The following is a 27,335-nucleotide window of genomic DNA, read 5'->3' on the forward strand; positions in this document are numbered from 1 at the left end:
AAGGCAGTGTCGTCATCTCAGAATATCCCTTGGTGGCTATGCATAAGTCACACACCCTCCAGTTCAATAGATCTTTATAGACACCACACAAAATAGATGACCACCGTTTTCCCTGCTCTGCACAAACCCTTTGATTCCCTTGGTCATCCAGGGAGGCAAGATATTAAAGCCAATGGGATCAACCGATTTAATTCGCAAGTATTTTTTTTTAATTAAACCAAGCTATTTATAGAATATGTACAAAAAAATTCCAATTCTTTTTTTTAAAAAAAAAAGAAATATTTTACACCCAATTCCCCTTTCCAGCCTCCTGATCTCCCTCTTTTATTTGCATCTTGATACACATACAGACCAAATGATTTGAGAATATCTTTTTAGGTAACCTGGATCTTTAAAATAATAAAAAAGGAAAAGGGAGAACAGAAGAGACCGAGGAACGCCCTCTCGTCTGCACAGACCCCTGGAGAAGATTTCCCACTGTATCTGACCACCTATTCTCACAGAAGTGTGTAGCAGGTGCCCTCGCAGGAAAGGTGACATCTGGCCAAATATCTCCCCTGCAGGAAGAAGAAGAAAAATCATCTCTGTATCGCCAGCATCTTCTTTCAGTACAAGATTGTTTGGGGGGAGGTGGCGGTGGGAAGGGGAGAGAAGTGAGATTCCTTTCAGTGCCACAATCCACATCAATCAGGGAAGAAGAGGCTCCAGTGTTGTTCTACCAGCAATCCCAAAGTTCGTTCTCTGTCTCGCTCGGCTTTGAGTGCTAGGAGTTCAATATGCCACGGCTCCCGAGTCTCCTGGGTTGGTGAAAAGCACATCTGCTTTGGCGTTGATGAAGTAGGTGACAATGAACGAGACAATCAGAATAGCGATGCCCACAATAAGCGTGATGATCTGCGGAGAGAATGAGAAGGCAGAACAACCGGCTGTTAGAAAAAAGAATGCTGTGGCCAAAGCCCTGGAGTCCAAAAGCAACTCTTGGAATTTATTTATTTTTGGAAGGGGTGGAGCATCTTTGAAATCGGGAGTGCACCTCTTGGGACACGAGGAGAGTAAATCTATTGGGAGGGGACTCACAGAGGGAATTCCACAGAAGAGCAGAATTTTATTCCCCAAAAGACTCAGATGTGATTTTTTTAAAAAGTGAAGGGCTAGTCTTCATGGCTTGAAAGGAGGGAATGCCTGCTGAAATCTCAGTAGCCAGAGGGGCAGCAGGACAATAGTCCCACCATCAGCAGAATCCAGAATGAATTCCGCACAATTTTCCCTGCTTTTGCCTATTAGCACATTTTTTACAGATGGCAGAAATCCAGCTTGCCATTGGCCTCCCTAGAGATATGACCTCTGACCTCTGCTGGACTGCCTTATTCAGAGTCTGCCTTGACCAGCTCTCCAAAGCAGAAGCCTTGCCCAGCAATGCTGCCCCAGATGCTTCCAGCTGGAAATCCCAGAGATGGACCCCTGCTCCTTCTGCATGCAAAATAGGGGTGGCTACTGCTACCCAGAATTCCAGATTTCGCAGCAAACTGTCTTCCATGTGTGTCCTGGCTCTCACCAGTGGATTAAGGGATGTCTGTCTTGGCGTACGGTTTCTGCTGGAAAGTTTAATGCTCAAATCAGGACACAGGCAAAAAGGGTTCAGATACTAAGAAGATGATCCAACAAGTAGCACACGCCTTTGGATCCAGTTAGATGGGAATTTATCTCTCTTGAGAGCCAATGGAGTGCGTCTTGGGGGGTGAAGTCAAATTGCTGCATTTGCAGTTCTGAAATGACCTCTCTGGGGTGCAAACCTGGGCAGTGTGTATGGAGGTCTCACTCTTGTAGTCCAAAGGAAAGCAGAGCAATGCATTTGGCACCAGCATGGCTGCAGGAGTTGCTGGAAGGAGGCGTACAAGACGCTATCAAACCATCTTAGGATTTGTGTAGGGTTTACTCCTAAACCGCCTTAGTTGCCTCTTCAACAGGCTGCTCCCACCGCCCACCCCATCTTGATTTGACCAGCCGCTCCACGATGCCTCTTTGGGACGCATGACACTTTGGTCCATCCATCCTACTCTAACTGGCAGTTGCTCTTCCCTACCCGAGAGATCCCTTTAATATGAGAAGTCATAGCCTGATTTTCTGAAGATGAAGTGCATGCTCTGCCACCTCCTCTGCACAGATATGGGACCTGGGCTCAAGCCTCATGAGCCCCCAAACTGTTGAGATGTCCAGAGAGGTCTGGGTCCAAGCTCTGCTTTCTGCACCTTCAGCAAAGAACCACTTTGCTTCCAGGCCCTTCAGCTGGGCCCAAGGACTCACCTCAAGCTGCTTGCTGGCCACGAGGAAGATCCGGGCGTGGAGCTCCTTCCAGCGGCTCTCTGTCCACGTGGAGTACTCAGTGGAGCCCCACTGCTGGAGCTCAAATGCCGGGGAGGAAGCCTGGCTGAAGCGGACCGTTGACATGACACAGTACGGCTGTCGGGGGGATGTGGCGTTTGGGTATGGGGCACCCTGCACCCAAGAGTAGTCGTACAGCTGTGGAGAGAACACAGGGGCAATGGAAGCAAAGACTCAGGTGCAAGTTCCAGCCAAAGGTGGACTCCTAAAACTGTCAAAGAGTGTTGCTGCAAAGCTGGGGGTCTGGGACTTTCTGAAGAAGCTCCTCCTACACTTCATTTTCGCTATGACCCAAGGTGGGTTTTTGATGTTGTTGGAATGGTCAAAACGTGCTCTCAGTGAAGCCTGATGTCTGGGCTTGTCGCTTACAGGAGTTCTTACAAACCTACTGATTTGGGATGGCAGCATGTGTTTATTGCTATGCGCGTGTTTATTGCTCTTATTCCACTTCTCCTGGTAGAGCCCAAGGCAGATCAACAATACAGTTAACTTGAACCACAAGGGTGAGACACAAATGCAAAAGTAATATAATAAAAAGTGCTGCAGGCGGCAGAATAATACGCTGCATCTCGAAAAAGAGTGGAATGAGCAAACTCACCTTGGAGTTCTTGTTGAGCTCCTGGCACTGCTCCTTGGTCACGTTCTCCTGCCGGGTGCCTGTGAGGTTGGCCAAGACGTACTGGACAATGTAGGTGGAGTTCACAGGGTTATTCACAGCGATGTAGTACTGGAGGGGTCCGTTTCCTGGGAGGAAATTGGGGCGGGAGAGGAGGGAAAGGTTTCAAGAGGGGCTGGGCAGGTAGAGGCACCGGGCCCTGAAGTCAGCATTGCCCACCCCAAAGGCCCACCTAGCGCAGCATCCCATTCTTGTGGCTGTTGGAAGGGACCACAAGGGTCATCTAGCCCAACCCCTTGCAACTCAGGAATCTTTTGCTCAACGTGGGGCTCAAACCCACAACCGAGATGCATGCTCTACCAACAGAACTATCCAACATGCCTATGGAAAGCCTGCACGTCGGACCTGAGTATGACAGTACTCTCATAACCTGTGATTCCCAGTGGCTGGTATTCAGATCCTGAGGGCAGGACGCAGTTCTCATGGCCAGCAGCCCCTGATAGCCTCACCCTCCAAGAATACATCTACATCCCTTTTGAGCCCATTGCTAAATCCAGCGACACTTTTAACTCTGCACTGTGTGGAAGTACTACTTTATTTTACCCTAAACCTCCCAACATGCATCTTCATTGGGTGCTGCCAAGTTTTAGTATTACGAGGGAGGAAAAACTTTTCTCTTCACTTCATGTGCAACCCAGACCAACTTTACCCAGAACGGCTTTGAGCTCTGCCTTCATGATCGCCTGGAACCAGGGGTTGTTTGCTTGGATCAGGAAGCCGTACAGCATGCGTGTGACCTGGAAAGAGGACAAAGCATTGAGTCAGGGCCTCGAGAGCAGAACATTGAGTTGGGGCCACTCAGAAGCAGGCAGAAAAGGCTGGGCTGGCTCACTGGGGGACCTGGGTTCAGCCAGGAAGCTCACCCTGTGGTCATTGGGGACCTGCCCTTTTGCCTAATCAGAACTGGGAGGAGGCTGTCTTACAGGACTCCACATTTGTAGAGGAGAATGGTGAAGAGAGTGAGGAATTTAGTAAGCCCACCCATGAAAAAAGCAAAAGGGATGTTTCCAACCTGTCCCAATGGCTGCAGAGGCAGGCTTGAAAGGCAATGCTTGCCTGATGGACTAACAGCAGGGTGGGGCTGCTCAGAAATTATGGAGATGGGAATCTTTATTGATAGGGGGAGATGTAGGCACCTGACCCCTTCCTTCCTGCCTAACTAACTGAAGGAGCGTCTCCATCCCCATTGTTCAGCCCGGACGCTGAGGTCCAGCACAGAGGGGCTGCAGGCGGTTCCCTCACTGTGAGAAGTGAAGCTACAGGGAACCAGGCAGAGGGCCTTCTCGGTAGTGGCACCTGCCCTGCAGAACACCCTCCTGTCAGATGGCAAGGAGATGAGTAACTATATAACCTTTAGAAGACATGTGAAGATAGCCTTTTAATGTCTAATGTTTTTTTTATTATTTTTATATACGTTGGAAGCTGCCCATAGTGGCTGGAGCAACTCAGTCAGATGGGCAGGGTACAAATCATCATCATCATCAGAAATTCCACAAAGCACACATCCCATCCAAATGAGTCTCGTTTGTGCGTACGGCTTCAATCTGGATGAGGGGAAAGGACCACAACCCCCACCCCCAAAAGAAAAAAGTGATTGTGATGGTGAAGGTGGCTGGTTCAGGGAGATGAAGCAAGGCATGTTCTGTTGATGCAACAAGGAGAGGGAAACTCATGCACGCACGCACATGCGCACACACATAGACAGAAGGGGGAAAGGCCAGATCTCAGGCCTGGTGCCAGGGCCCTGGACCCTTGTCTGCTCGTACCGTCGCCGGATCTGCCCGAACAGTTGAGGTGTTGCCACTTCCTCCTGCAAGTTGGTAGAGTGTGCGGGCAACCACAGTGGCCACATCCGCCAGGGACTGTAGGAAAGGGAAGAAAAGGTTAATACGAGACTGGCAAGTTTGGCGAGTGCATGGAGCGCTGGCCAGCCACCCTCCTGCCTGTGCGCTGTTGGCATGTCTCTATGACAACCACCGAGGGCTCAAGACAATACGAAGTTACGATGACTCTCTCCTCCCTCCCCCTTCTCAAGTCTTTGGAAGGACAGGTGGAAGCCGCTCTCCCCACCCCACCCCCCGCAGCCACGTCACAGCACACTGAACCTTAGCCGTGCCCGTCACATGATTCAGCATTTCCTCTGGGCTCAGTCCCTCCGGGTAGTTCATCTGAATGTTCTCCGATGTGTCGTAGATGCTTTGGTAGTAGCTGGAAGAAGAGGAGAAGGCAGGTTGGCGAGGGCACAATGGGGCCCTCGAGAGCAGGCGGTGTCTGGAGCAGGTGCCAGGAGGCTTCTCCTGGGGGAGGAGGGGGGGGGGAATCCAGCCTCCTCCTGCCCCCTTCCTCCTCAAAGCGTTTAATGAGGCTTTGTAATTAACTTGGCCCTTCTGCAGCTTTGCCTGTTTGATGAGCTCAAGGCCGTTTATTGGCAGGGACGGGAGGGAGAAGAGACGTCCATGCAACTCGCACCGGGAACACGCTTCTGAAGAAGTTCCGCCAACCTGCTTAAGGATGCCGGCAAACCTTGAGAGGGCGAAGGCCAAAACACAGGGGGTGGGGCAAAAGGAACAGTTCTGACCCATCCCCACTCCCAAAATCGCATGAATTCAAGAGGCCAGACCTGGACGTGGGCAGAGTCAGCTGCCGACTAGAAGAGGCACAGGGCCACTGGCAGAACGCTCTAGCACAGGGTTTCCCAAACTTGGGCCTGTTTTTGGACTCCCATCATCCTTAGCTAGCAGGAGCAGTGGTCAGGGATGATGGGAATTGTAGTCAAAAAGCAGATGGTGACCCAAGTTTGGGAAACTCTGTTCTAACAGAAAGGCTGGCGCTTTCTGAGTGGGGCAAAGGAAGCTGGGTAGTTGGTTGTGCTGGAGGGCCATAAATAATATATAAATAATGAGCTTTAGCAGAGGTAAAGAAAAGATGGGAGAAGGAGTCCATGATCTTGGCTTGACTTAGATCCCTGAAGCTGGCAAAAGGAGAAGCAAGAGGCATGCTATGTGTGCTCATGGACACACACACACACACACACACACACACACACACACACTGCAAAAAATAACCCGCCCACCCCTCTGTATCTCTGCAATTCTAATCTGAAATACAATGACCAGATCTGCTGCCTCCCCAGAAACGGGCTCAGCAACTGAAGCCTTGCAAAAGCACTCCAGGCCACATCATATTGCCTAAGCCCTTGAACCACCTCTCTGCAACCATTCTGCCCATTTTGAAGGAGGCTGTGAGAGAGCGGTTTCTGCTCAGTGAGCAAATTCCCAGCTAGGGGGCTGCCCGCCTTGTCCCTTCGCCATGGCACCAGGCCCGCTGAAAGGCAGGTTCTGGGCATGGGGATGCAGCCAACCTTCCATGGCTTTAAGAGCAAAGTGGATGGATGATTCAGGGAGGGCGTCAAGGCAAAGCGAAGCGAAGGCAAGGAGACAGCAGAAACTGCATGCGGGTTCAACACACAGCTGGGCAGAAGCTGCTGACCAGCCTGCCAAATTCATGACCGATAAAGGGAAGTCCTACTTCATGCAGCACACAGTTAAGCTATGGAACTCACTGCCACAGGAGGCACGATGGCCGCCCACTTGGATGGCATCAAAAGAGAATTGGGCAAATTCATGGAGGAGGACAACTAGCCACAATGGCTGTGCTCTGCCACCACCGTTGGAAGCAGTAATGCTTCTGAATACCAGCTACTGGAAGCCACAGGAGGGGAGAGGGCTCTGGTGCTCAGGTCCTGCTTGCAGGTTTCCTACAGGCATCTGGTTGCTCACTGTGAGAACAGGATGCTGGACTAGATGGACAGTTGGCCTGATCCAGCAGGCTCTTCTTACATTCTTGTGATGAATGGGGAGGGTTTTGCCTCCCTTCCCAGGGGTCTCTGGTTAAGGGTTGGGAAAGAACATGGCAACCATACATTTGGGTGCGCACGGCACAGGCTGAAGGGCCCAGGGTAGAGCCCGGTGCCTGCAACAGCTGGATTTCCCCAGGCCACCGCAAACACACTCCTTCCCATGTTTGTTTTTGTTTTAAAGCAGTCCTTGAAGAACAGATGAGGCCCTCCCTGAACGCTCAATTGCTGTTTGCTAACCTCTGGCTGCCAGCCAGCTGCAGGAAAACATTGCGGTACAAAACTGGATTTCTCGTGGCTGTCAGAACAATTACGCTGCGCCTCTTTAATTACATAGCACACGTCTGCTCCCTCTGCCTCCCCCAAAACACAACTGCTATGCTCTTCCCAGCATCCTCGCCCACCCCCAGCCCTCTCACTCCTTGTGCAAAGGGGTGGCCATAACCCCCTCTACTGGCTACTGTCAGAAAAGGGTTTTGCAAAGACTCTTCTTCAACCTGTTTGGAAGCTGTGCAGCTTCCCAGTAGGTGAGTCCGCTATGCAGAACAGAGCTGACCAACGGGCTGGATCTCGCCCCATTTCCATGCAGCCCTATGGCACAGGATTTTTTAAAAAAAGAAGTCTGCAACTTTCACTAGTAGGGAAAAAGAGATGTTTCAAGAGAAAGGGAAGGAGAGACTCTCATCTCTCTTTTGGATCTTGAACACTATGGCCCAGCTCTGCCTGAGAACCTGCTAAATAATTTCAACTTTATTCTGGAGTTTGTCCACCGCTTTATACTGGGTGGGTTATTATTTATTGTATTTATAAGCCAAAGGTTCTCACAGCAATGTACAACAGGATATTAGCAGGCTACGAGGGCTGAGCGATATAGCAATATACTGTCCCAAACCGGTTTGATTTCCATATTGCAATATCAGCGTTATAATTATTGATCTGGCAATATATTGCGAATCATTATGCATGTGTGTGCGCGCTATGCAAAAATCGCAATGTAGGGGAAACCATGAAGCCAGCCAATGCCTCTACATAGCTCCATCCTTATATCAGACATCGTGATATATTTGTTTATCGCGATGTTTAACGGGCAATATATTGTGATGCTGAAAAACCGATAATATACGGCCCTATAGACTACATATCAACATAACATAAAAGCGATAACTAATCTGGCTTTAAAAGATCCGTTCAATAGCTCAGTTGTCTCCCAAGGCCTAAAGGGGGGCGGGGGAAGCACATGCCTTCATGTGATGTTAGAAGCCTTGTAATTGGGAGGTGGGGAAAATGAACTGAGGGAGTTGTGACAGAAAAGGCCCTGCTCTTGTGTTGCTGCATCGCAAACCAGAGCAGTCCATGGAACTACAAGCTGGGCTTCCCACACTGATCCTAAGGCCCAAGGTTGACGGGGAACGGGAGAGGCATTCTTGGATTACAAGCCCTCTAGGGCTTTATACACCATGGTGAACACCTTACAATGGGTTTGGTAGTGAACAGGCAGGCAGTACAGCTTGTATTAGTGATTAATGTCGGAAACTAGGAAGCTGCTTTATATTGAAACAGACCACTGGTCCACTAGACCACTGGTCCAATCAGGTTATTCACCCTGATTGGCAGCTGACACAGACTCTTCAGAGGATATTCGCAGTGTGGAGATGCCGCAGGTTCAACCTGCGGCCTTCTGCATGCAGAGCACAGGTATCCACGGAGATGCACCATCCCTTCCCATGGAACAAGATCCCATTCTGCAGCACCAGCCAACAGTCTGGCAGCCACATTCCGCACCAGAGGCAGCCTATGGACTGTCAGGGGCAGCCCCAAGTAGAGCACATTGCAAGCATGAGGTTGCCAGAGGATATACTACTGCGGCAAGGCTAAAGCCATGAAAGGTGGCAGCTGGCTAACAACCCCAAGCTAGAAACAGACACTCCTATTCTGTCTGCATGGCAAAATGCCCTTTGGGCTGCCCATGGGCCACTCTCTGGAAAAAGCGAATAGCTTGCAGGAAGTGTTAGGAGTCTGTGTGAAGCATCATGACCAGGGCCTCTGGACAGAGGTGTATCCAGGCTCCCTTGCACCCTTGGCAAGCAGCTGTATTGGTGCCCCCCGTCCCTTGTACTCCTGGAAAGAAGATGTATTGGCGCCTCCGAAGCTTGGAGAGGCCATGGACTGGAAACTCAGAAAGTTTGCTTTTTGTTGCCTTTTGCGCTCTGTCAGTGATGACTTCGCAGCCATGGGGTTGGGTGTGTTCTGCTTTGCCTCCCTTCCTTCTCTTACACACGGTCCACCTACCTGAACACATGGATGGGCAGGCCAGGCTCCTAGCCACTCCGAACCAGAGTGGAGAGGTGTGATTTTTGCGTGCACACCCCAAGCCTATATCCTTGGTGCTGCCAAGGTACGGCCCTGCCTCCGAATTAAGAAACGAAGGTTTCCCAGGCTGCCGAGGGTTTTCAGCAAGGCAGCCTGTGAAGAGAAGTAGGCAGCAGGGGTTTCTGGAGGGCTGGAAACTGAATTGGACGAACAGAATTCTAACTGAAGTGCTGCAAAACTCATTGGGAATGCACCAGGGTGGGAGAAGGAAGAGCTTTAGGAAAGTAGCTCTTGCGCACAGCAACTGCCGCAACTCTCTTTAAGACATTCCCTAGCCAACCCTCCCAACATGAACAGTTTGTAGCCAACGTGAAGGGCAGGGCTCATTGGGCCGCTTACCGGTTCTTGAAGGTGGAGCGGTGATCGGCCAGCACCACGCCAGGGATCTGCCTGGCCCGCAGGAATCGCTGGAAGGAAGACGGAGGGAGGGGCTGGGAGGCGCCAATCACTTGCATGGTGATGCTGGTATCTCCGCTGCTGTTTTTCAAGGTCTGCACCATGTTCTGAACGCTTTCCTAAGAAGTAAGAAGGAGGCCGGTGACGACATTCCTTTCTGAGACCAGCTTATGGTTATGAAGATGCATTTGTTGCAAACCCCACTTGAGGTGCAGCATTTGCAGGGAAAAGGCTACATAAATAAACCCGACTTAACAACAGCAGCAGCAAAGCAAACGCAAGCTGTCTGCTGCAGCTTAGAATTGGAGAACGGCCTCCGCTCACCCAATTTAGCAACTGCAAAACCAGACACATTGACGTGATGGAACTGTCATTTATATAGCATGACTGGAGGTCTCACAGGTCTAAAAGGACAAGTCCCTGCCGCATGGGCTTACAAAGCAAACTTTGGACACGGGACACAATTCAGTTCCATTGCACAGACTTTGTTTCAGTACGTGGTGAGGACCAATTGGCCAAGTCTAAGGCTTCAGGGGGGAAAGGGATTACAAGGAAACGGGAGATTTGGCATCATGCAACTGTTCTCAGAGGCATGGGAACAAGGGTGGGGTCTTTTGAAGGCACAGGGGACCCCCAGGGTGCCAAGGGTAAAAGGCCAGACAGGGCAAGGACACAGAGGGCTCTGAAGGTAAGGACCAAGGCGCTTGTGCGGGGTCCAGGCGCAGGCAGGGAGCCAGAAGGAGGGGCATTGCACGACTGGTGTTTGGAGAGGGGTGAACCAATGGACAGGCATGAGGGGGGTGAAGGCAAAACAGAGGAAGGCCGGACAAGAGGGTCGCAGCTGAGGGGAAAGACAGCCAGAGCATGAGGCAGAGCTTTTGCCCTTTGCCCAACATGGCCACACAGACGTCAAGAGCAAAGCAGGCAATGCTTTGGGGGTAATTGCGGAAGGCAGTGGCCTGGCAGGAGAACAAAGCAGGTCCCCACCCCATCCTGCACAGCCTAATTGCCCCTCAGCGCCACCTGAGAACCAAAAAAAAGAACATATTGCACCCTTACCTCTGTAGGGTGGTTCTTCTGCGATACAGGATCTGTGTGCATCCACAGATCGAAGTTATCCATCAGAGCAACCTGCAACAGAAGGAGCGCCCGTCATCCCACTTGGTGGCAGCAGTATAGTGGTACCTTAGGCTGTCTGGGAAGCAGGCAGAAAGACACCCCACCCCCCAAGAAAGCCTGACCAACAGGAGCTGAAACAGGGCCTAACAGCTGGAAATACAACTGGCGAGCGTTTGCTGTCTGGGCAGGAAAGGAGAGTTGGGTTTTTTACCCTCCAGAGTGGGAGAAGCAAACGGCCACTCCCAACGGCTTATCTAGCACCAGATGTTTGCAAAGAATTTTGGACTAGAGGCTCTTAAGTGCCACTCTGGACTGAGCAAGAGAAGGCTCTCAGAATCAATGAGCACTTCTTAATTATGCCTTAACTGCTCCAAGCTCCTGGGTTTAAACTCTTGCTTCGCAAATTTAAATACCCATTGGTGGAGCTTGGAAGCTTCTATTTTTTTTTTAAAAAAGGGAGTAGCCTAGTTAAGCCAGCCCTGCTTTAGGTGGTCATTTTGACCTCGAGAACAACATGGCCTTCAGCCCAGTTGCCTCGTCCTTCCGCCTGGACTGTTTGCATCCTGCCTTTCCTCTGTGCTGGAACGCAAGGCGGCCGACCTGGGATGTGCGGAGTCCCGTCCAGGCACTCCCAAGACACAGGTATGTCATTGCAAGACTGTGGCATTATGTCCCTTCACACGTGCCTTGGGACCCCTGCATGCCTTTAAATAACCAATGAACAGTTATTAGAGGGATGGAGAGAAACACAGGACCAAATGAAAGAGAGGGAGGGCTGCAGTGAGGGCCAATTCTAACTTTTGCTCCTCTGGGGTTGGGAAGCCAGGAAGAAGAAATGGTTGAAGTTCAATGCCTGCTCCGAGTTTTGGTGGTGTGAGGCAGGAGAGGCTTGGGGAAAGATGCCCCTTGTGGGCCCTCTCTGCCATTTAACCTGTGTCCAATAGCCCAGAAGAAAAGGAGGAGGTCTGTTTCCGCCCTCTTGCCAATGCTTGCCTGCTTAAGAGAGGGCAGCTGGAGAGGCAGAGATAGCATGGAGGAGAAGGGGGAACGGGGCCAGGGGGCTCCAGGGATTGACAGCGACCCCCTGCAGGCAGGTGGACCTGAACTCCAGCCTGCCTGAAGACAGACTGCCCTTGATGTTAGCAAACTATAAATCAGGATGTTTCTGACAGATGTGACACACTGGAAGGCCTTTGGGGTGGGGGAAGTGTAAGGAAGAAATCATTGTTTTTTTGTCTTTGCTGTGTGAGATGCGGGTCTGATGCGAGCCACCCGCTGCCACAATTTGTGTCAGAGCCTTCTCACACTGCAGACCTCATATTCTCTGGTCCTTTTGTTTTCTTATTTACTTAAATGCATTTATACACTGCTTGACGACAACCCTCAAAAAGGTAAAACAATAAAATAAAAAAATCCTTCCCTGCTCCGCAAATATTATTAGTTATTTGGCATCCTTCTGCCTAGAAATGCAGAATCCACACTCTGGGACATGGAAGTGGGTAAACATTGCAGCAAGATGGAGAAGGAAAAGCCACTGAGTTTATAGCAGAGGGAGGAAGAGGCGGAGAATTGAACTGAACTTCCCTACCTGACTCAGCTCCAGAAAGGAATGGATGTTTTCCAGCTTGACTGGGAAGTGGCCATTCTGCATGTCATAAACCATCCGTGAACTGCCGATGTAATCAAAGGTCTCCTTGAGAGGGGAAGGCAAATTCAAAAAAGATCACAAAACAGCTTTTGGCCACCCAGCCCCAGCTGCAAACCACAAAGATTGGAATAAGATGCAGTATTTATTATACAGCAAAGGTGCATTGCTGCAGCAACCACCTTGCAAATTATGCTTATATTTACACGCCCATCTTGCAAGTGGTGGAGAGGGGAGGGGGTTTACCCGAGGCCACTATATGGCAGATCTGAACTGGAGCTTCTAGGTTCACAGCTCAGTCTCTTAACCACAATTAAGCTACTGTCCTTCCCCCTCTCCGAATATGCAGCGCAGCAGGTAACGACACCAACCTACCTTGCAGGATCATTGTAAAGTTTATTGTGGGTAGGCTTGTGCGAAGTATTTTGAGCAGCCTAACAGTGCCAGATACTGCATCAAAACTACTGGTTTCCCAACAGCTAATTCTGCAGGCTTTGGAGGGAGGTCCTCATTGCCAATTCTCACCCCCCCTCCCCTCCCACTGCTCCCCCACTGGGTGGGGAGATCATATGGAGACATCACAGGACTTTGGAAGCCACCGCAAAGTTGACAGCGCTGAGCAAATGAGGCCCTTCGATGTTGATGCCTGGAGGGGAACATCAGCTGCTAACCATCGGTCCCCCCCCTCCCATCTGCCCCTCCCCTTCCAAATATCCTCTTGGCTTCACACAGCTGCCAGCTCCCAGAAATTAAAACTGGTTTGCTCCAGAGTGCGCATATATTTTTAATCCTTTCCATGTGATGTTTTATGTTCGGAGGCAGCGGGGCCTCCGCATACCCGTTGCTGGGGGACAAAGAGTTGGAGCCGGCCTTCCTGCTGTGCTCTGGGACTTCCTGAGGAATATCTGGTTGGCTGTTGCTGCTGGTGAGAAGATGCCGGGATAGGTGGACCTTTCCACACACACACCCCATGCCTGATCCACCAGGGCTAATGTTATGAAGCTAACACACGATGTTACCACCCAACCTGGTTTCCACCATTCTTGGCCAGCTAAATCCCAGCCAAGGGAAAAATCTCCCCATCCCCAGACTGAAAGGGAAAAGGAAGCGACAAAAGTCTACCCAGGAAAGAAGCCTCAACAGAGAGAACCATGTACTTTCATTTCAACTTATTAGCAGCTCCCTGGGGTCTTCTGGTTGCCATTCCAAGATAATACGGTTGGGGACTGAACCCAAAGCTCTCTCTGTGTATAGCAAATGTTCTACCACTGAGTTATGCTCCCCAGTACCACATAGAGGGCTGCCCTCCAATTGGGAGTGGCTTTCCAGAACCATTTTAAAGGGAGAGGCCAGGGATTGTTCTTTTGCCAAGTCAGATCATTGGTCCATCTAGCTCTGCACAATCTCAGCTCTAACTGGTGGAGCTGCCTGGGGGCTCAGGCAACAGTTTTCCCTAGCTTTGCTGCTTCTTTGTCTTCTGTTAGTATGCAGTTCTAAATGCTTTTTAAAAAAAAAAAAAAAAGAAGAAGAAGAAGAAGAAGAAGAAGAAATTTAACAAAGTAAGGAAGTATCTATGATACTGAGTTACCAGGTCCTAAAACACTAATAAAGATCCCAACAAAATTTATGTCCAACCAAAAGCACTCTAAGCAAGTCATACTCAGAGTAGAGCAACTGGAATTCATGGGCTCGCCAATATCAGTGGGTTTGCTCCAAGTATGACTATCACTGAATGCCATCCTTCGAATTACATTTCAGCTGCATTAAATGTGCTCTATTGAATTTTCTTTTTCTGAGTGTTTCAGCTGCAATGATTTTCACTAGAAAAACTTTTACGGAGAAATTTATGCAATGTGTTAAAATTAAGTTGACATACATTTTAGTTCTTGATTACTAAATATCAGTCAAAGCAAACATGCTAGATCAGATCCCAACAGATTAAGAGCATCAGAACATTTCCTGCAAAATCCACATCGCTGGCTAATTCCCTGGAGGGGCTGGGCTTGGGTACATCTGCCTCACTGATCATTCGTTTCCCTGAGGATAAATACATTTATTCCAGGGCTCAATGGCTACGTTTTCCAGCTGAGAATAACAAAGGCCACCAATGCGATTCCTTTTCCCAACGCAGAAACTGGGAGAGCTCTTTCAGCCTGAAGTACATCGGAAGCTGCCATACCCTGAGTCTGATTATCCTTGGTCCACCTAGCTCAGTATTGGCTACACTGACTGGCAGCAGCTCTCCCAAGCAGTGTTAGAAACTTGGATAAATAAGCTAATTGCCAAATGGCATCTTAAACCCAGGTTACGGTCACCACAATGGAATGTCTAGGTGTCTTTTTTTGCAATGAAATTTGATTATGAGGAGGAAGATGAGGATAATAATATCTTTTCAATTCCTATACTGCTTTTCTATTTTAAGGAATAAAACTCAAGATGGTTTACAACACATTAAAATATCAAATAAAACAATCCAGAATTCAAGCTTCAAGGAAAATATTTCAGAACCTACTCTAAGTGACATTTTGCTCTCCCCATCTTTATTTATCTACTTAATTTATGCAGCTGCCCCACAGCAGAAGTACTCTAGGAAGCCAGTGTGTTGGACTAGGACCTGGGAGATGAGGGTTCAAATCCCCACTCAGTCATGAAGCTCACTGGGTGACCTTGGGCCAGTCACAGCCTCTTAACCTACCTCACAGGGTTGTTGTAGGTATTAACTGAGGAGTGTGGGGTGAACCATGGACTCCTTGGAGGAAAAGGTGGGACATAAACGCAGTGAATAAGCTCTTCTGCTTACCTGCTTAAGAAAGCTGGCAGGGCCAGCCAGATGGAGAGATCAGTTGCCAACCTGGCATCCAGAGATCTCGATGTGGTCACAATTGGACCCACGCCAGTCGCAAAACGCACCTGGGGAATTTCTAACACTGTCTCCAAGGCCAGAGGGGCCTTTAGGAATATAGGAAACAGCCTTATACAGAGCCAGATCCTTGGTCCATCTAGCTCAGTGCTGCCCACACTGACTGGCAGGGGCTCTCCAGGATTTCAGACAGGAGTGTCTCTCAATCACACCTGGAGATGCCCTCTGGGATTGAACCTGGGACCTTCTGCATGCAAAGCATACGTTCTATCACTGCCCTTTCCTGCCAAACCTAAGCTGCTGGGGCCTGGACCCGGGCCCTTCTGAAGGGAAGCTCCTTCCTTCCCTTGCCATGAAAAAACAAGACCTGACCTTACCCCCTGAAAGAAAACAAACATGATGTTTTTCGGCAAGGTCTGAACTCCGGGGATCTTGTGGATGGCTTCGGCTGCCGCCAAGAGAGTCACAAAAGACGCCACGGCACTCTCTGCCCCAGGGGCCACATTCCAGAAGAAAGAGTGGCTGTCCATCTGCCAGAAACAAGAGAGAGAGAGTCAAAAAGGTCCAAAAATTCACTGTTTTCATTGGCCTGTCTGCATGCATCCTTTGGGTCTCCAAGGGCAATTCAAAGTGCTGGCTTTAATCTTTAAAGCAGCGGTAGGAAACCTTAGGCAGGAGGCTTGAAACCCGCCACAACAACCCCTCACCGGGCATTGTGTTTAGGGCAGACAGACTCCTTAATTTTTGTGTCTTACCTCCCTCTCCCCTGGTATGTTTATCAGCTCCCAACATATATTTGGCACTTGAAACGGGAGTGGAGATGGCTTCCCGATAGGACCAGCTAATCAATATATTTGAAAGTCAAACTAAAGCATCCACATAGTTGTGAATCTTATTTAACAGCATTAAGGCACATTTCCTCTAACAACAAACACCACACAGAGTGATGAGGCATCAACAACTATGGAACTGCAAATGCAATTGTGAGAATGGGAAAGTTGAGCCATTGTTCATTTTTTATGCTCTTCGAACAAAAGACATTTGTGACTGACAACAGTTGACCTCTTAAGAGGGATAGCCTGCTAGTCAGCTTCTCAGATCCAGTGCCGATTTGGGGTGGGAGTGGGGTGGGGTTTGCAGGGCAGATGAGAGGAAGGAGAAGCTCTACGGTAGGTGCAGAGACATCCACTCATGCCACAATAGATCTCACCCAGTGTTTTCCTGCAGCTGGATTTGGAGATTCTGAGCTGTATCACTACATCCTATGCAACATTTTATTAATTTGATGCCTTTCAATCACACACAATCTATTTTTGTGTTAAGCTGGACATTCCACTAAATAAAAATAAAGGTTATTCCCTGAAATGCAGCCTATAAATTCTGTCTATAATAAACAAACAATTTCATGGAAGGTGGCAGTTTTTACGTTTTTAAGGAAACATCTTTAAAAGGGTCATACTGTGGATTCCCAAAGTGATGTAGTATTTAGGAAATAATGATAGTTTTCTCATTTTAAGCCCAAAGTGGCCCGTTTAAATTACTTTAATGGGCGTTATCTGTATAGGGACCATGTTTAACAACAATTTCCAATTTGAAACTTGATTTTGCCCAATCTACGTAATAATCCGTTTTACATAAGAATTAGAATTCTGTGTAGCTACAACCCAACGTCACATGAGAAAATCCTTCTGCTCCCTACCAGTCAGTACTGTGCAACAGCTGAGTTTTGAGAAAGGGGTGGGGGGAATGAGCCAATTCATAGCTGACACAAGGGGCAGCCAATCAGGGCTGCGTAAATATGGATTCTGCTCTAAGCAAGAAGAGCCCCCTGCCTCCACATGTGCAACACCTACCCGACTGGAAGCAATGATGACACTGTCCGGGTCCAGCTTCTCAGACTCATTGATGGGCTTCACTGTACTCCACACGTTGAAATCTTTGAGAGGGTCACAGACGACCTCTGGAGTGGAGGGAGAAAGTGACCTCAACAAAGGGCAAGGAGCACAAACTGGCTGGCTGGTCATTCCTTGGCCTGGGAAGACTGACTGACCCCCACCATGTGCTGCTGCCTGCCTCTGTGGTGTCACCCCTCAAAGCAGCTTTGAAACAACCAATTGAAACTTTGAAATTATATTTGACGTCTAGCTGGGAGAAATGAGATTGAAGTCTTATCCAACTTATGCAGCCAGGATCCGCCCCCCCTTTTAAAACCACCACCACAATCTGAATCCAGAATTTTCTGCATCAGCCCTCCCCAACCTGGTGCCCTGCAGATGCTTTGAACTCCAACTCCCATCAACCCCAGCCAGCACAGTCACACTGACTGGGGCTGAGGCTGATGGGAGTTGTAGTCCAAAACATCAGCTTGGCCAATACAGTTCTACATGCAAAATATGCATGGTGTCAGTGAGCTTGTGAACCTGCCTCCCTAGAGCAACAGAAAACAAATCTGCTCTGTCTTCTAAGAGACAGCCTGTCAGATATTTGAAGGTAACTGTATCACATTGCCTCTCAACATTTCTTCCCTAGGCTGAACGTGAGCACCTCCTTAACCCTTTCCTCACGGGGCTCGCAGGCCCGTCGCCATTTTTGCCACCCTCCTCAGAGCACCTTTCAGTCTGCTGGTATCTTCTTTCAACCGCGCTGCCCAGAATTTCCTGACGCACAGCTTGGCGGTTGTCAGCCTTGTCTTGGGACACTTCCCCCCACACCGGCCCTGTTGTCTCACCTGGGTTGAGGCTGAAGGTGCTCTGGATGGCGCTGCGCCGCATGCAGGTGACGGTGCTTGTAACGGCGTGCATGTGGGAGGAGAGCTGCATGGCACACAGCGGGTACTGAGGGTCAGAGCCGTTGGCAGGGAGGTTGTAGGTTTGGTAGCACTAGAGGAGGGAAACAGAGAAGGTGGGACACTTCATCAGACTCATTTGCATGTGTTCCTTATGGTTGTATTTCATGGTCTCCCTTTGCTCACAGGAGGCTCTTTGCTCCAACACAGTCTTCTGTGGACAGAGGCAGGGAGACATTTCCCCCCCTATTTAATGTCCTGCAAAACTCCAATGCCACATCCCATGCTGTTCCAGAGGGCTGCAAGTTAGGTCTGCAAGCTGTGCATATTCCATCAGTTTAAGTTGCCATTCTTCGTTAGCTGGGACCTCGCTCGTTTTCCATTTTGGGGCTAACAAAACATGGGCCACAGTAGTAGCGTACATAAATAAACTTTTTTGACACCTGGGAATTTCCATCTGAATTATCCCCAGCAATAAGGACTCTGGTTTTATGGAGAAAGTACTTTTAAACACTTTTTTCTATTCATTATAAATTATTTCCCAATACTCTTTTACCCTTTTACAGGTCCACCACATATGAAAGAACGTACCCTTGACCTCACTGCATCTCCAGCAGAGGGTTGCGGTCTTGGGATGGGGGAAGCACAGTGAGCTACTGAAGGAAGAGGGAAATCAAAGGCAAAAGATTGCCTTTCCTTCACTTTATTTCTCTCCATAGGAGAGAAGACTGCTGTGAAAATTAATAACATGACCAATTTTATTAGTTGTACCACGCCCATCTTGACAAGGTTGCCCCCCTCCCCCGAAGTACCTTCTTAATGACCTCTGTTTCATTCTCATCTTGAAGGAGGAAGATGGGGAAACCAAAATCCATGTAGGAAAGGCTGCTACCGAGGGGGTTCCACACGGTCATGTTGCAGTGAGCGTATTCAGGGCCATAGCTGCCGTTGTAGACACCTGAAGGATAAAGTGGGAAGAGTCAAGGCACCGCTGAATCTGTCTCATTCAGAAGGAAATACCCATGTCGCATCGAAAAGGGCTATCTAGTAAACAGCCGTCTGTATTGTGATGTACCAAGACATTTTCTGGTGGTGATTGTTAAGCCTCTTTGCAGCGACAGTCCCAGCTGCCCTAGTGTCTCAAGAACAAAAGGGTCCCTGGCTGCTGTTGGGTAAACTGCTCCTAGAATAGGACAGGGTGAGTGAAACTATCTAGTGACAGAGGATTAGGAGGGGACAGGGGTCATGCCTATCCCTGACCTGGTACCAGGAATGAAGCCTTTAGAGGGTGACCTGCAGGTCAAGGACCTTGAGGAACAGGCAACGTCCCCCAGATCCAATGCTGAGGATCCCTTTGAGAGACTTTCTGGGTTGAAGAACCACTAAAACGGTCAGAGGAGGAGGTACAGCTGCCCCCCCCCAGTCCTTGAGAATGCCAGTGCCAAAAGCACACAACCAAGACTGTGATGTTGACCCACTGTCATTTGCCCACTCATGAGTAAGCAACCAACCCTGATACTCCTTCACTCCCAGCAGCTGTTTTTAGGGTGTGTTTAGGAGGTCGGGGTATATAAGGTCCCTTTCCTGAGCCTTTCAGCTGCTGGAAACAATACAGGCTTCTGGCTCCTGCTTTCCAATTCTAATCTCCCTGCCTTGCTATCTCGTTACTTTGTCTGAACTCCCTGTGACACTGACCTTGGGCTATTGCCAGACTTTGCCTCTGGATAATATCAGGACCTAGACTGATTCTCTGTGGTTTGCCTGGGCTGTGCTGCATCTGCAGCCCTGCCCTCACTGGTGATTCCTTTGGCAAAAGGCTTAAATCTCCTGTTAACCGGGGCACCCCCTGGAGCCTGACACTGGAGGAGGCAGCGAACTACAGGAAAGAGGAACTGAATGTTGGGACAAGAAGAGGGCAAGAGGAAAGGAGGGAAAACTGGGAGAAAAGACAGGGGGGAAAAGTATGCTCAGATGCCATGGAGATGAAGGCGGATGGAATAAGAAGAGAAAAAGAATTGCCTAAGAGGCTGAGCCTTTTAAGCAAGAAATTCTTCGTTCAGAGCTTAGTTCTGCCTTAAAGTAAGCCCCTCCCTTCTCGTGCTCATCACACCTACAGTGATGAGGCTGATTCAGGATTGCAATAAGTCTACACACTTCCCATCAGCCCCAGTATCATGTGGCTGTTCTAACTGAGGCCAATGGGACTTTTAGTCCAAAACATCTGGAAGACACCAGGTTGACAAAGGCTGGTCTACATCAAGAAAGCACTATAATGACATTAGGTAAAGCTAGTCAAGGTATCTGGCTGGAAATCTAGCCAGCCAAATGCTGCTGTTTTCCCCATCCTGTCCAGTATGAACCCACGTGAGCCCTTCAGAGGACTTGCAGCAGGAAGTCCCTTCTCCACAAATTAGCGTAGCCCACAGGCAAGTCTCTCTCCCCACTGCCACCCAGCTCCTTCCTTACCAAAGCCATCGTTGGGGCACCGTAAACCAGGAGAGAATCCTGTGTGGAGACTGGGTTTGGAGATGGCTACAGCGAGGCCAGAGATGCGGGAGCTGCCCTTCAGCTGCTGCATTACATCACTGTCGAGAAAAAAACCACAAAAATGATGAACAGACCTTCCATGGGCGGGGGGCTGTTTTAGATTTTTAGCTAGTTATTGCCTGCCTACAGAACTTAAGTAGCCAAGCACAAAAGGGGAGACTTCAAACAAAAAACTTGGTATCGCGTGTAACAAATCATAAAATGAGAGAGTTTAGCCACATTCTGTTTCTCCCTCCCCCCCCCAAAAGGGAGAATCAATTTTAAGTAACTGGAATGCGTAACTTCCTCCTTATCTATTTAATGCTTTGCAGAATGACAGGAAGGCTGCACTTGGGTGTTAAATGCCATCTGGTCCTGATAAACCATCTTCATTCATTTATTTTTCCTAATGAAAATGAGTTTAATCATTAACTCTCTCCTTCCCATCACCCATACTGGCATGAACTCTTCAACAACCCCACCCTTTTCTGCATCCCCCATTTTCTTTGGCCCAAGGGCCACTCCACACACACACACACACACACACACACACACTTGCTTACACACACAGTCCCTCAAGAATCTACAGAGTGTGTGCTGTGAAAAATTTCTACGCCAAGTCCTTTTTTTCAGCTGCTCCCACAAGAAATACCATGTTGCCTATCACAGGATATTCACATGACCACAACTGTCTATGTAGTGCACAGAAACAGCACAGGAAGCTGAATTTTACTGAGCCAGTTTCATCTGTCCATCTGCCTCAGCAGTCTTCCAACCATTTCAGACACACCTTTAAACCTAAACATGCATTTGGGGAACCAGTTCTTAATTTTTTTTGCCATCTGTCTGCTGTTGCAACTCATGTTAGATCAGGCCGCAATCAGGTACTTGGTCCTGACTTAGCAGATGAAGAGTAGTGATGTAGCTCAGCGCTGCCTGCCATAACATGCTTTGCCTCCCCAGAGTTTCAAGCAGGAGTCAAGGGGGATACACCCAATCTGCACATGCTTGGGACTGAACCCTGGACCCTTCTGCATGCAAAGCAGCTGTTCTACCCCTGAGCTCCAGCCCAGACAGCCCAAAACTCACATTATTAAATGAGATCTGGTACCATGCAAGATCACACACAAACTTAAAAACAAACTCAACGCAATGAGAATTGAGAACAGGAGAAGCTAAGCTGTGAAAAGAAGGGGTTGGAAGCAGGCGAGGGGGAGAGAAGATGTGAAACATTTTGCATGCAAGACGAATATTTCATTCTCTGCTGACACTGATCTGCTGAGTATCAACGCTGCCCACAGACCCAAGAACAGGCGGAAGGCACACATGGCGGAAAGACTGCTAAAGCCCCATGTTGGGCAAAAGATTTCTGCATTGAAAGAGGCTGAAAGAGGATGACCCTCATGGTTCCTTCCAGCCCAGGGGCCTCTCTGAGATTTTCTAACAGAAACAAGAGATACAAGCACAATAAATAAGTTAGGCACTTTTTGTGGGGGAAGCGGCAAGGGGGAATGGTTCATTACCCGGTGAAAAGATATCCATCTAGCAGCACCATGTAAGGGGCATGTGGCCCATCCTTCAGCACCCAGTTCAGGTCAGATTTCTTCTCCACTACATGGATGACTCCGGTGTCTCCATTCAAGGAGGCTGCCATGAGAAAGGAAGAGGTCCCTGATGCAACATTCTCACCAGATAGCTCCCTTGGGTGTTTTGTTTTCTGTTGCTTGGCAATTGCACTGGACTCCCCCCCCCCCCCCAAGCTAGCTTCTAAGCTGTGCTGTAAATAAAACTAAGTACATGAAACTGAAATAACTACCACTTCTTCTCCAGTTTACTCCTGCTTCCCCTTCATCTGCTTGTTCCTCCCATGATGAATTTCAGATTGCAACTACACCCAGCAGGGGCTGTCCTATTCAACTCTAAAACACCACACATATACATCAATTACTTATATCTAAAATGCCACCTGCCAACTGACAAATTTGTGGCTGAGTAGATGCAGTCCAGGTGATGTAGCTCCACTTTCTCTCCCAGGCAAAAATTCATTAGAATGGGATACACTCACACTGGCAGCCAACTTGATGAGTAGCGTTCAGGAGGCGGACACACGATGCCGTCCTGTTCAGTGGGATGTAGATTTTCCTCTCAACAGAGTTGCACCAGCCTGCACCTGTGGAGAGAGAGAGAAAAAACACAGATGTAAAGATCCCAATCTGGCCTCGACTATCCAGGCCTAACCACAGAGTTGGGAGGGACCTTATAGGCCAGGCATAGGCAAACTTGGCCCTCCAGATGTTTTGGGACTACAATTCCCATCATCCCTGACTGCTGGTCCTGTTAGCTAGGGATCATGGGAGTTGTAGTCCCAAAACATCTGGAGGGCCGAGTTTGCCAATGCCTGTTATAGGCCATCTAGTCCCACCTTATACTGATGCCGGAAATCCACTAGTACAGTATCTCTGCTAGGAGGCCATCCAATTGGCAGCCTCTCTGCAGTCCCCACTCAAGGGCTGCTCTCATTTCCTTGACAGCGCACTGAAATGGTGTGGCTCAGGAGTAGCCAACATAGCAACCTCCAAATGTTCTGGATCAAAACTCCCATCACCACCAAGCACTGGGTGCGGTTGATGGTAGTATTGGCCTGAAGCGTCTGGGGAACGCTATGTTGGCTACCCTTAGGCCATTTTAAGTACTGGCTGCACCTCACAGTTGAGTGTGTGGCACGGTCTTTACAGCACCAGAGAGACCTGGATTCAAATCCCCACTCAGTCACAAACTACCTTGGGCTAGTGTAATCTTGCCTTGTAAATAAATCCATGTAAGAGACTTGCCTGCTAAGACTAATTTCCATGTGGGCTGCAGAGAGAACGAAGCAGCCTCCTCCCGAAGCCCGTATGGAAATGCAGACTGTGGGCCTCCTAGCAGGCTAGGGAAAAATTGATGCCGATCAAGCAGACGGACTGAGGGATGGAATAACCCTTCTCCCCTTTGCCTGTTTTATCTCAGCGACTCAGAGCCAGCAGTCAATGAGATGGCATTGTGGAGTCTGGAAGCCCTCTTTCACAACACCCCAATCAGCAACCAACAGATCCTCAAAGTATTGCAAAACATGCCCCATCCCCAATCCAACATGTAATCAGGGATTTTTTTCTGGAAAACTCCAAAATGGAAATTTCTCTTATGCAAATTAGGATAACTTGCATTTTTTAAAAACATCAGGTTGCATTAGAAAATTTTCTGATTCTGAAACCTAAAGAGTAAACTAACTTAGCATGTTTATTTTATTTGCATTCAGTAAACAAAAGTAAAATCTGAATCTGCCGAGCTCCCCTATTTGCAACTAGCACCCATTCATTGCTGCTAATGAACCGATTAAACAATTTTCCCATCCCATGTCACTGTGCACAAATGAAAAAGTGAAGCAGCAAACACAACCCTAGCCGTGAACATTCTACATGTCATGTGCAAAACAACTAAACCACGATACAATTGCTACATTCACCAAAAGCATGTGACTAACACTATCTCCATCCCTCAATCCCCATCCATCTTTTGCTCACTCATTTACTACGACAACCTCCTATCCTATTAGGGACACCTGCTAATTTAATAAATTATACTTGTTTAACTTCAGCCCATTATGAAGCCAACTTTCACCGACTTATCTTTGCTTTCACTTCCAAGGCAGAAAGGTTTTCTGCTGCTTCTCAAACTGGTTGAGGCTAGAAAAACCTCAGCTGGATCCCTTCTCCCCCAACACTGCACTTCAGGGTTTCCTTTACAGACATCCAGTATCACTCCTTCCTTCCAGCCATCCTAGGTCATAATCTCCCAAAATATGATGCTAAGCACAGAGAAAAGCCGTGAAGCTTTACCACCTCTGTTTACAGATCTTGCTCTTCTATTTTTAACAGCTGCATGATGCAGGTAGAAAATTAAAGCAACTGAATGGTTTTCTATCATTGTCTTCAAAGTCAAGGTAAAAATCCAATCTGGAAGTAATTGAAGCATGGTTGACTGAATGTGAGTTGGTCTTCTTGGAGAAAGGACATAGGCAAAGCTGATAAAAAGGCACTCCTAGCAACTGTCACCATCTGGGCATCCAGGGAAAGTAAGGATGAAGGAGTCTCCTACACAGTATAACCTGCTCTTTCAAGAGGGCGGCATCCCCATCCAGAACAGGTTCAACGATCTCTCCTAGTCCCTCATAGTACTAGTGTCCAGTCTAGATTAAGGTTTGTTAACCTTCATCTACTCTAAAATTAACTACAGATACCTGTTTATTACTTTCATGACCTCCTTGAAAGTAAATAATAGGAGGACAGCATACTGGTGATTTGACTCAAGATTTTATTTAGATATTAGGAACTATGCAAGACCACATGGAACTTTGTGGTATCTGAGAAGACAAATGCGACTGTGCAAAACAGCAGTCTCCAAGCACCAACTGCTTTAAAAAAGAAATTGAACCACTAAAGAGAAGAAAGACATGTGGCCATCACAGCAGGAAATTATGGTAAAAGGAACTGAAAACTACTAAGATATCTGGGAGAGTCAACGGGGCTGCACTTCCCCTGTTTGTCCCCATCTGAAACCCATTTTGAGCCATGGAAGCAATCAAAGTGTACTTTTATGTTGTTGAGGTTAGCCTGATACATAATCTCTTGTATCCTTGTCCAATCTCCAGGGGAATCACTGTTAGTCCCCCATGGCTCAGATCCACCAGGAGCCATGCATTCAATACTGTGGCCTAATTTTATGGAATTCCCTTCTAGTTGAAGTCAGTTTGGCCCCCTCCTTGTTGAACTTCCAGTGCCTACTGAATACTTTATTCCAGTAGGCAATTTGACTGAATTTCCTGATTTTAACCCATTTTACTTTTCAATGCATTGTGTTTCTATATGTGGTCAATTTTTTAAAATAAACTATTGACATGATCAATATTAGTTGTCCCTGTATTACAGATGCCCAACAGGCTTTCACAAACACGCACAATTTTTTTATTTTTATTTTTTGCTTTTTTAATGGACTTAGTATTCAGTCCATATGCTCAGTGCAGAACTCATATCCACCAACAACCACTTACTTAGTATGGTGGCCCCAATTTTATGGAACTCATTACCAGCTGAGGGCAGGAAGCCATCACTACCAAAGTACCAGCACCCACTGGAGACTTTTTTCCAGCAGGCATTTTAAGTGAATTTTCTGATTTTTATAATTCTAACTGATTTTAATGTTCATTGTATTGCATTTGTAAAGAAATAATAAACTATGAACACGATCATTTTTAGTTGCCCTCATGTTAAGAGTCCCAACTGACTCCAACTAGAAGTCAGGCATTTAGTGTTGGAGGTCCCATGCTCTATAACATTTCTCCAGCAGAGATTCCACAAGTTTTCTATTGACTCTCAGGTATCTCTTAGACCCCTTTTTATATCATCAAGCCTATGGAGCTGTTTAAACTTTCTTGATGTGCCAGCCATTTTAATAATCGTTGTACATTGTTGGTTTTTTTGCTTGCTATTTTATGAGTTGCTGGCATAAAACCTCACAAAGTTTGGCAAGCAGCAGAGTCCCTCAGCTAGAGGTTACTGCAAAGCAGGGAGTGAAGAAAATAAAAAAAACTTGTAGGCATGAAATCATCAACTTCCATGATATCAGATTGCAGGCTAAAGTCCCTCCCTGGTAGTATAGATGTAAAGTTCTGTACATCTAGGAGTCTGGGGATGAGGATGCAGTAGCTCACATCCGCCCTCCCCACAAATTTATGGCAATACTGATCTGGGTTACCAGCTAGATTTCAGTTCTTTTTTTCTTCTTCTTTTTTCGTTTCCCCAAAGACAGGGAGCAACTATTGCACCTCCACCACAGAATCATGTACCAACTGGGAGGGGCTTATTCTGCTTGCAACCCCCGTCTTGGAACAAAGCCTACAAGCTGACCTCATGGCCAAAACATCCCCCTTAACGTTTTTCCTAAATTTTAACACACAGACGCACTTCTTTCTTTCGTTTTTGCAGCGTGTTGCCTAGTGAAGGACGCTGGAGAACTCAAAAGCTCCCCAAGCTTTCGTGACATTTTGGTTGGTCCCAACGAAGCTTTTACCAAAAATGGTTTGGGACGTGGGGGGGGGCGTCGAGTTTTCCTACCGCTTCACCAGAGACCAAATAACTGCATTTGCTCTTTCACCGCGATTCTAGTGACCAATGGACGACACTTCGCACCTGTGGAACACTCGCCTGTCCGAGAAAAAGAGGCCTTTCCTTTGCTTTCCCTCGGCTTTCAGGCGGCTCCCTCCCCAGCTCCTCTCAGACAAGGTCAGGTTAGGGCTCTGGCGAGCCTCCGCAGAGGCACGAAACGCCCCTTCGAGGGACCCGGGGGTCCCACCGCTTCCGCCACCCAGGTTTCGCGGGGGGGGGGATGTTGCCTCACCTGCCGCCAAGGCGCACAGAAGGAGCCCCCGGAGGAGCCACCCTTCAGCTTCCCTCATCATCCGCCCGCAGCTGGTCGCCGCTTCCGCCTCCTCGACGGCCGCCATCTTGCCGGCGGCTTCCGCTTCCTTTCCTTCTCGAGGTTCATGGAAGACGCTCTGCCCCGCTCCCCCGCCGCGAGCGACCTGAGGGGGAGACGGTCTAGTCGTATGCCGCCTCTATGGTCTAAGGAGGCAGCCGCGCCCTTACTGTTTTTGTCCTCCTCGGCGACTGGTTCTTTGCTGGAGGC

General features: G+C 48.4%; 1 protein-coding gene across 1 annotated transcript; it reads right to left on the bottom strand.

The window, feature by feature from the left end:
- Positions 1–186: 186 nt before the first annotated feature.
- On the bottom strand, positions 187–27,211 carry NCSTN (nicastrin). Its single transcript, XM_028710287.2, has 17 exons — positions 27,048–27,211; positions 22,681–22,785; positions 22,139–22,262; positions 20,556–20,674; positions 18,902–19,047; positions 18,033–18,183; positions 17,158–17,264; positions 15,682–15,834; positions 12,388–12,492; positions 10,740–10,811; positions 9,624–9,799; positions 5,164–5,266; positions 4,825–4,920; positions 3,708–3,795; positions 2,981–3,126; positions 2,305–2,520; positions 187–894 (listed from the first exon to the last, which is right to left on the bottom strand). Exons 1-17 carry the CDS (start codon positions 27,151–27,153, stop codon positions 772–774), a joined length of 2,136 nt encoding a protein of 711 aa, XP_028566120.2. The 5' UTR covers positions 27,154–27,211; the 3' UTR covers positions 187–771.
- Positions 27,212–27,335: the final 124 nt, after the last annotated feature.

This window comes from Podarcis muralis, chromosome 16, assembly GCF_964188315.1.
Source record: "Podarcis muralis chromosome 16, rPodMur119.hap1.1, whole genome shotgun sequence".
NCBI lineage: Eukaryota > Metazoa > Chordata > Lepidosauria > Squamata > Lacertidae > Podarcis > Podarcis muralis.

Excerpts from the sequence above, each read along its gene's own strand:
- NCSTN (XM_028710287.2), bottom strand. The coding sequence starts at position 27,153 with ATGGCGGCCGTCGAGGAGGCGGAAGCGGCGACCAGCTGCGGGCGGATG. Across the intron at positions 15,835-17,157 it reads TCATCATTGCTTCCAGTCGG|ATGGACAGCCACTCTTTCTT; the intron begins GTAGGTGTTGCA and ends TGTTTCTGGCAG. Across the intron at positions 895-2,304 it reads TGGCCAGCAAGCAGCTTGAG|ATCATCACGCTTATTGTGGG; the intron begins GTGAGTCCTTGG and ends TTCTCTCCGCAG.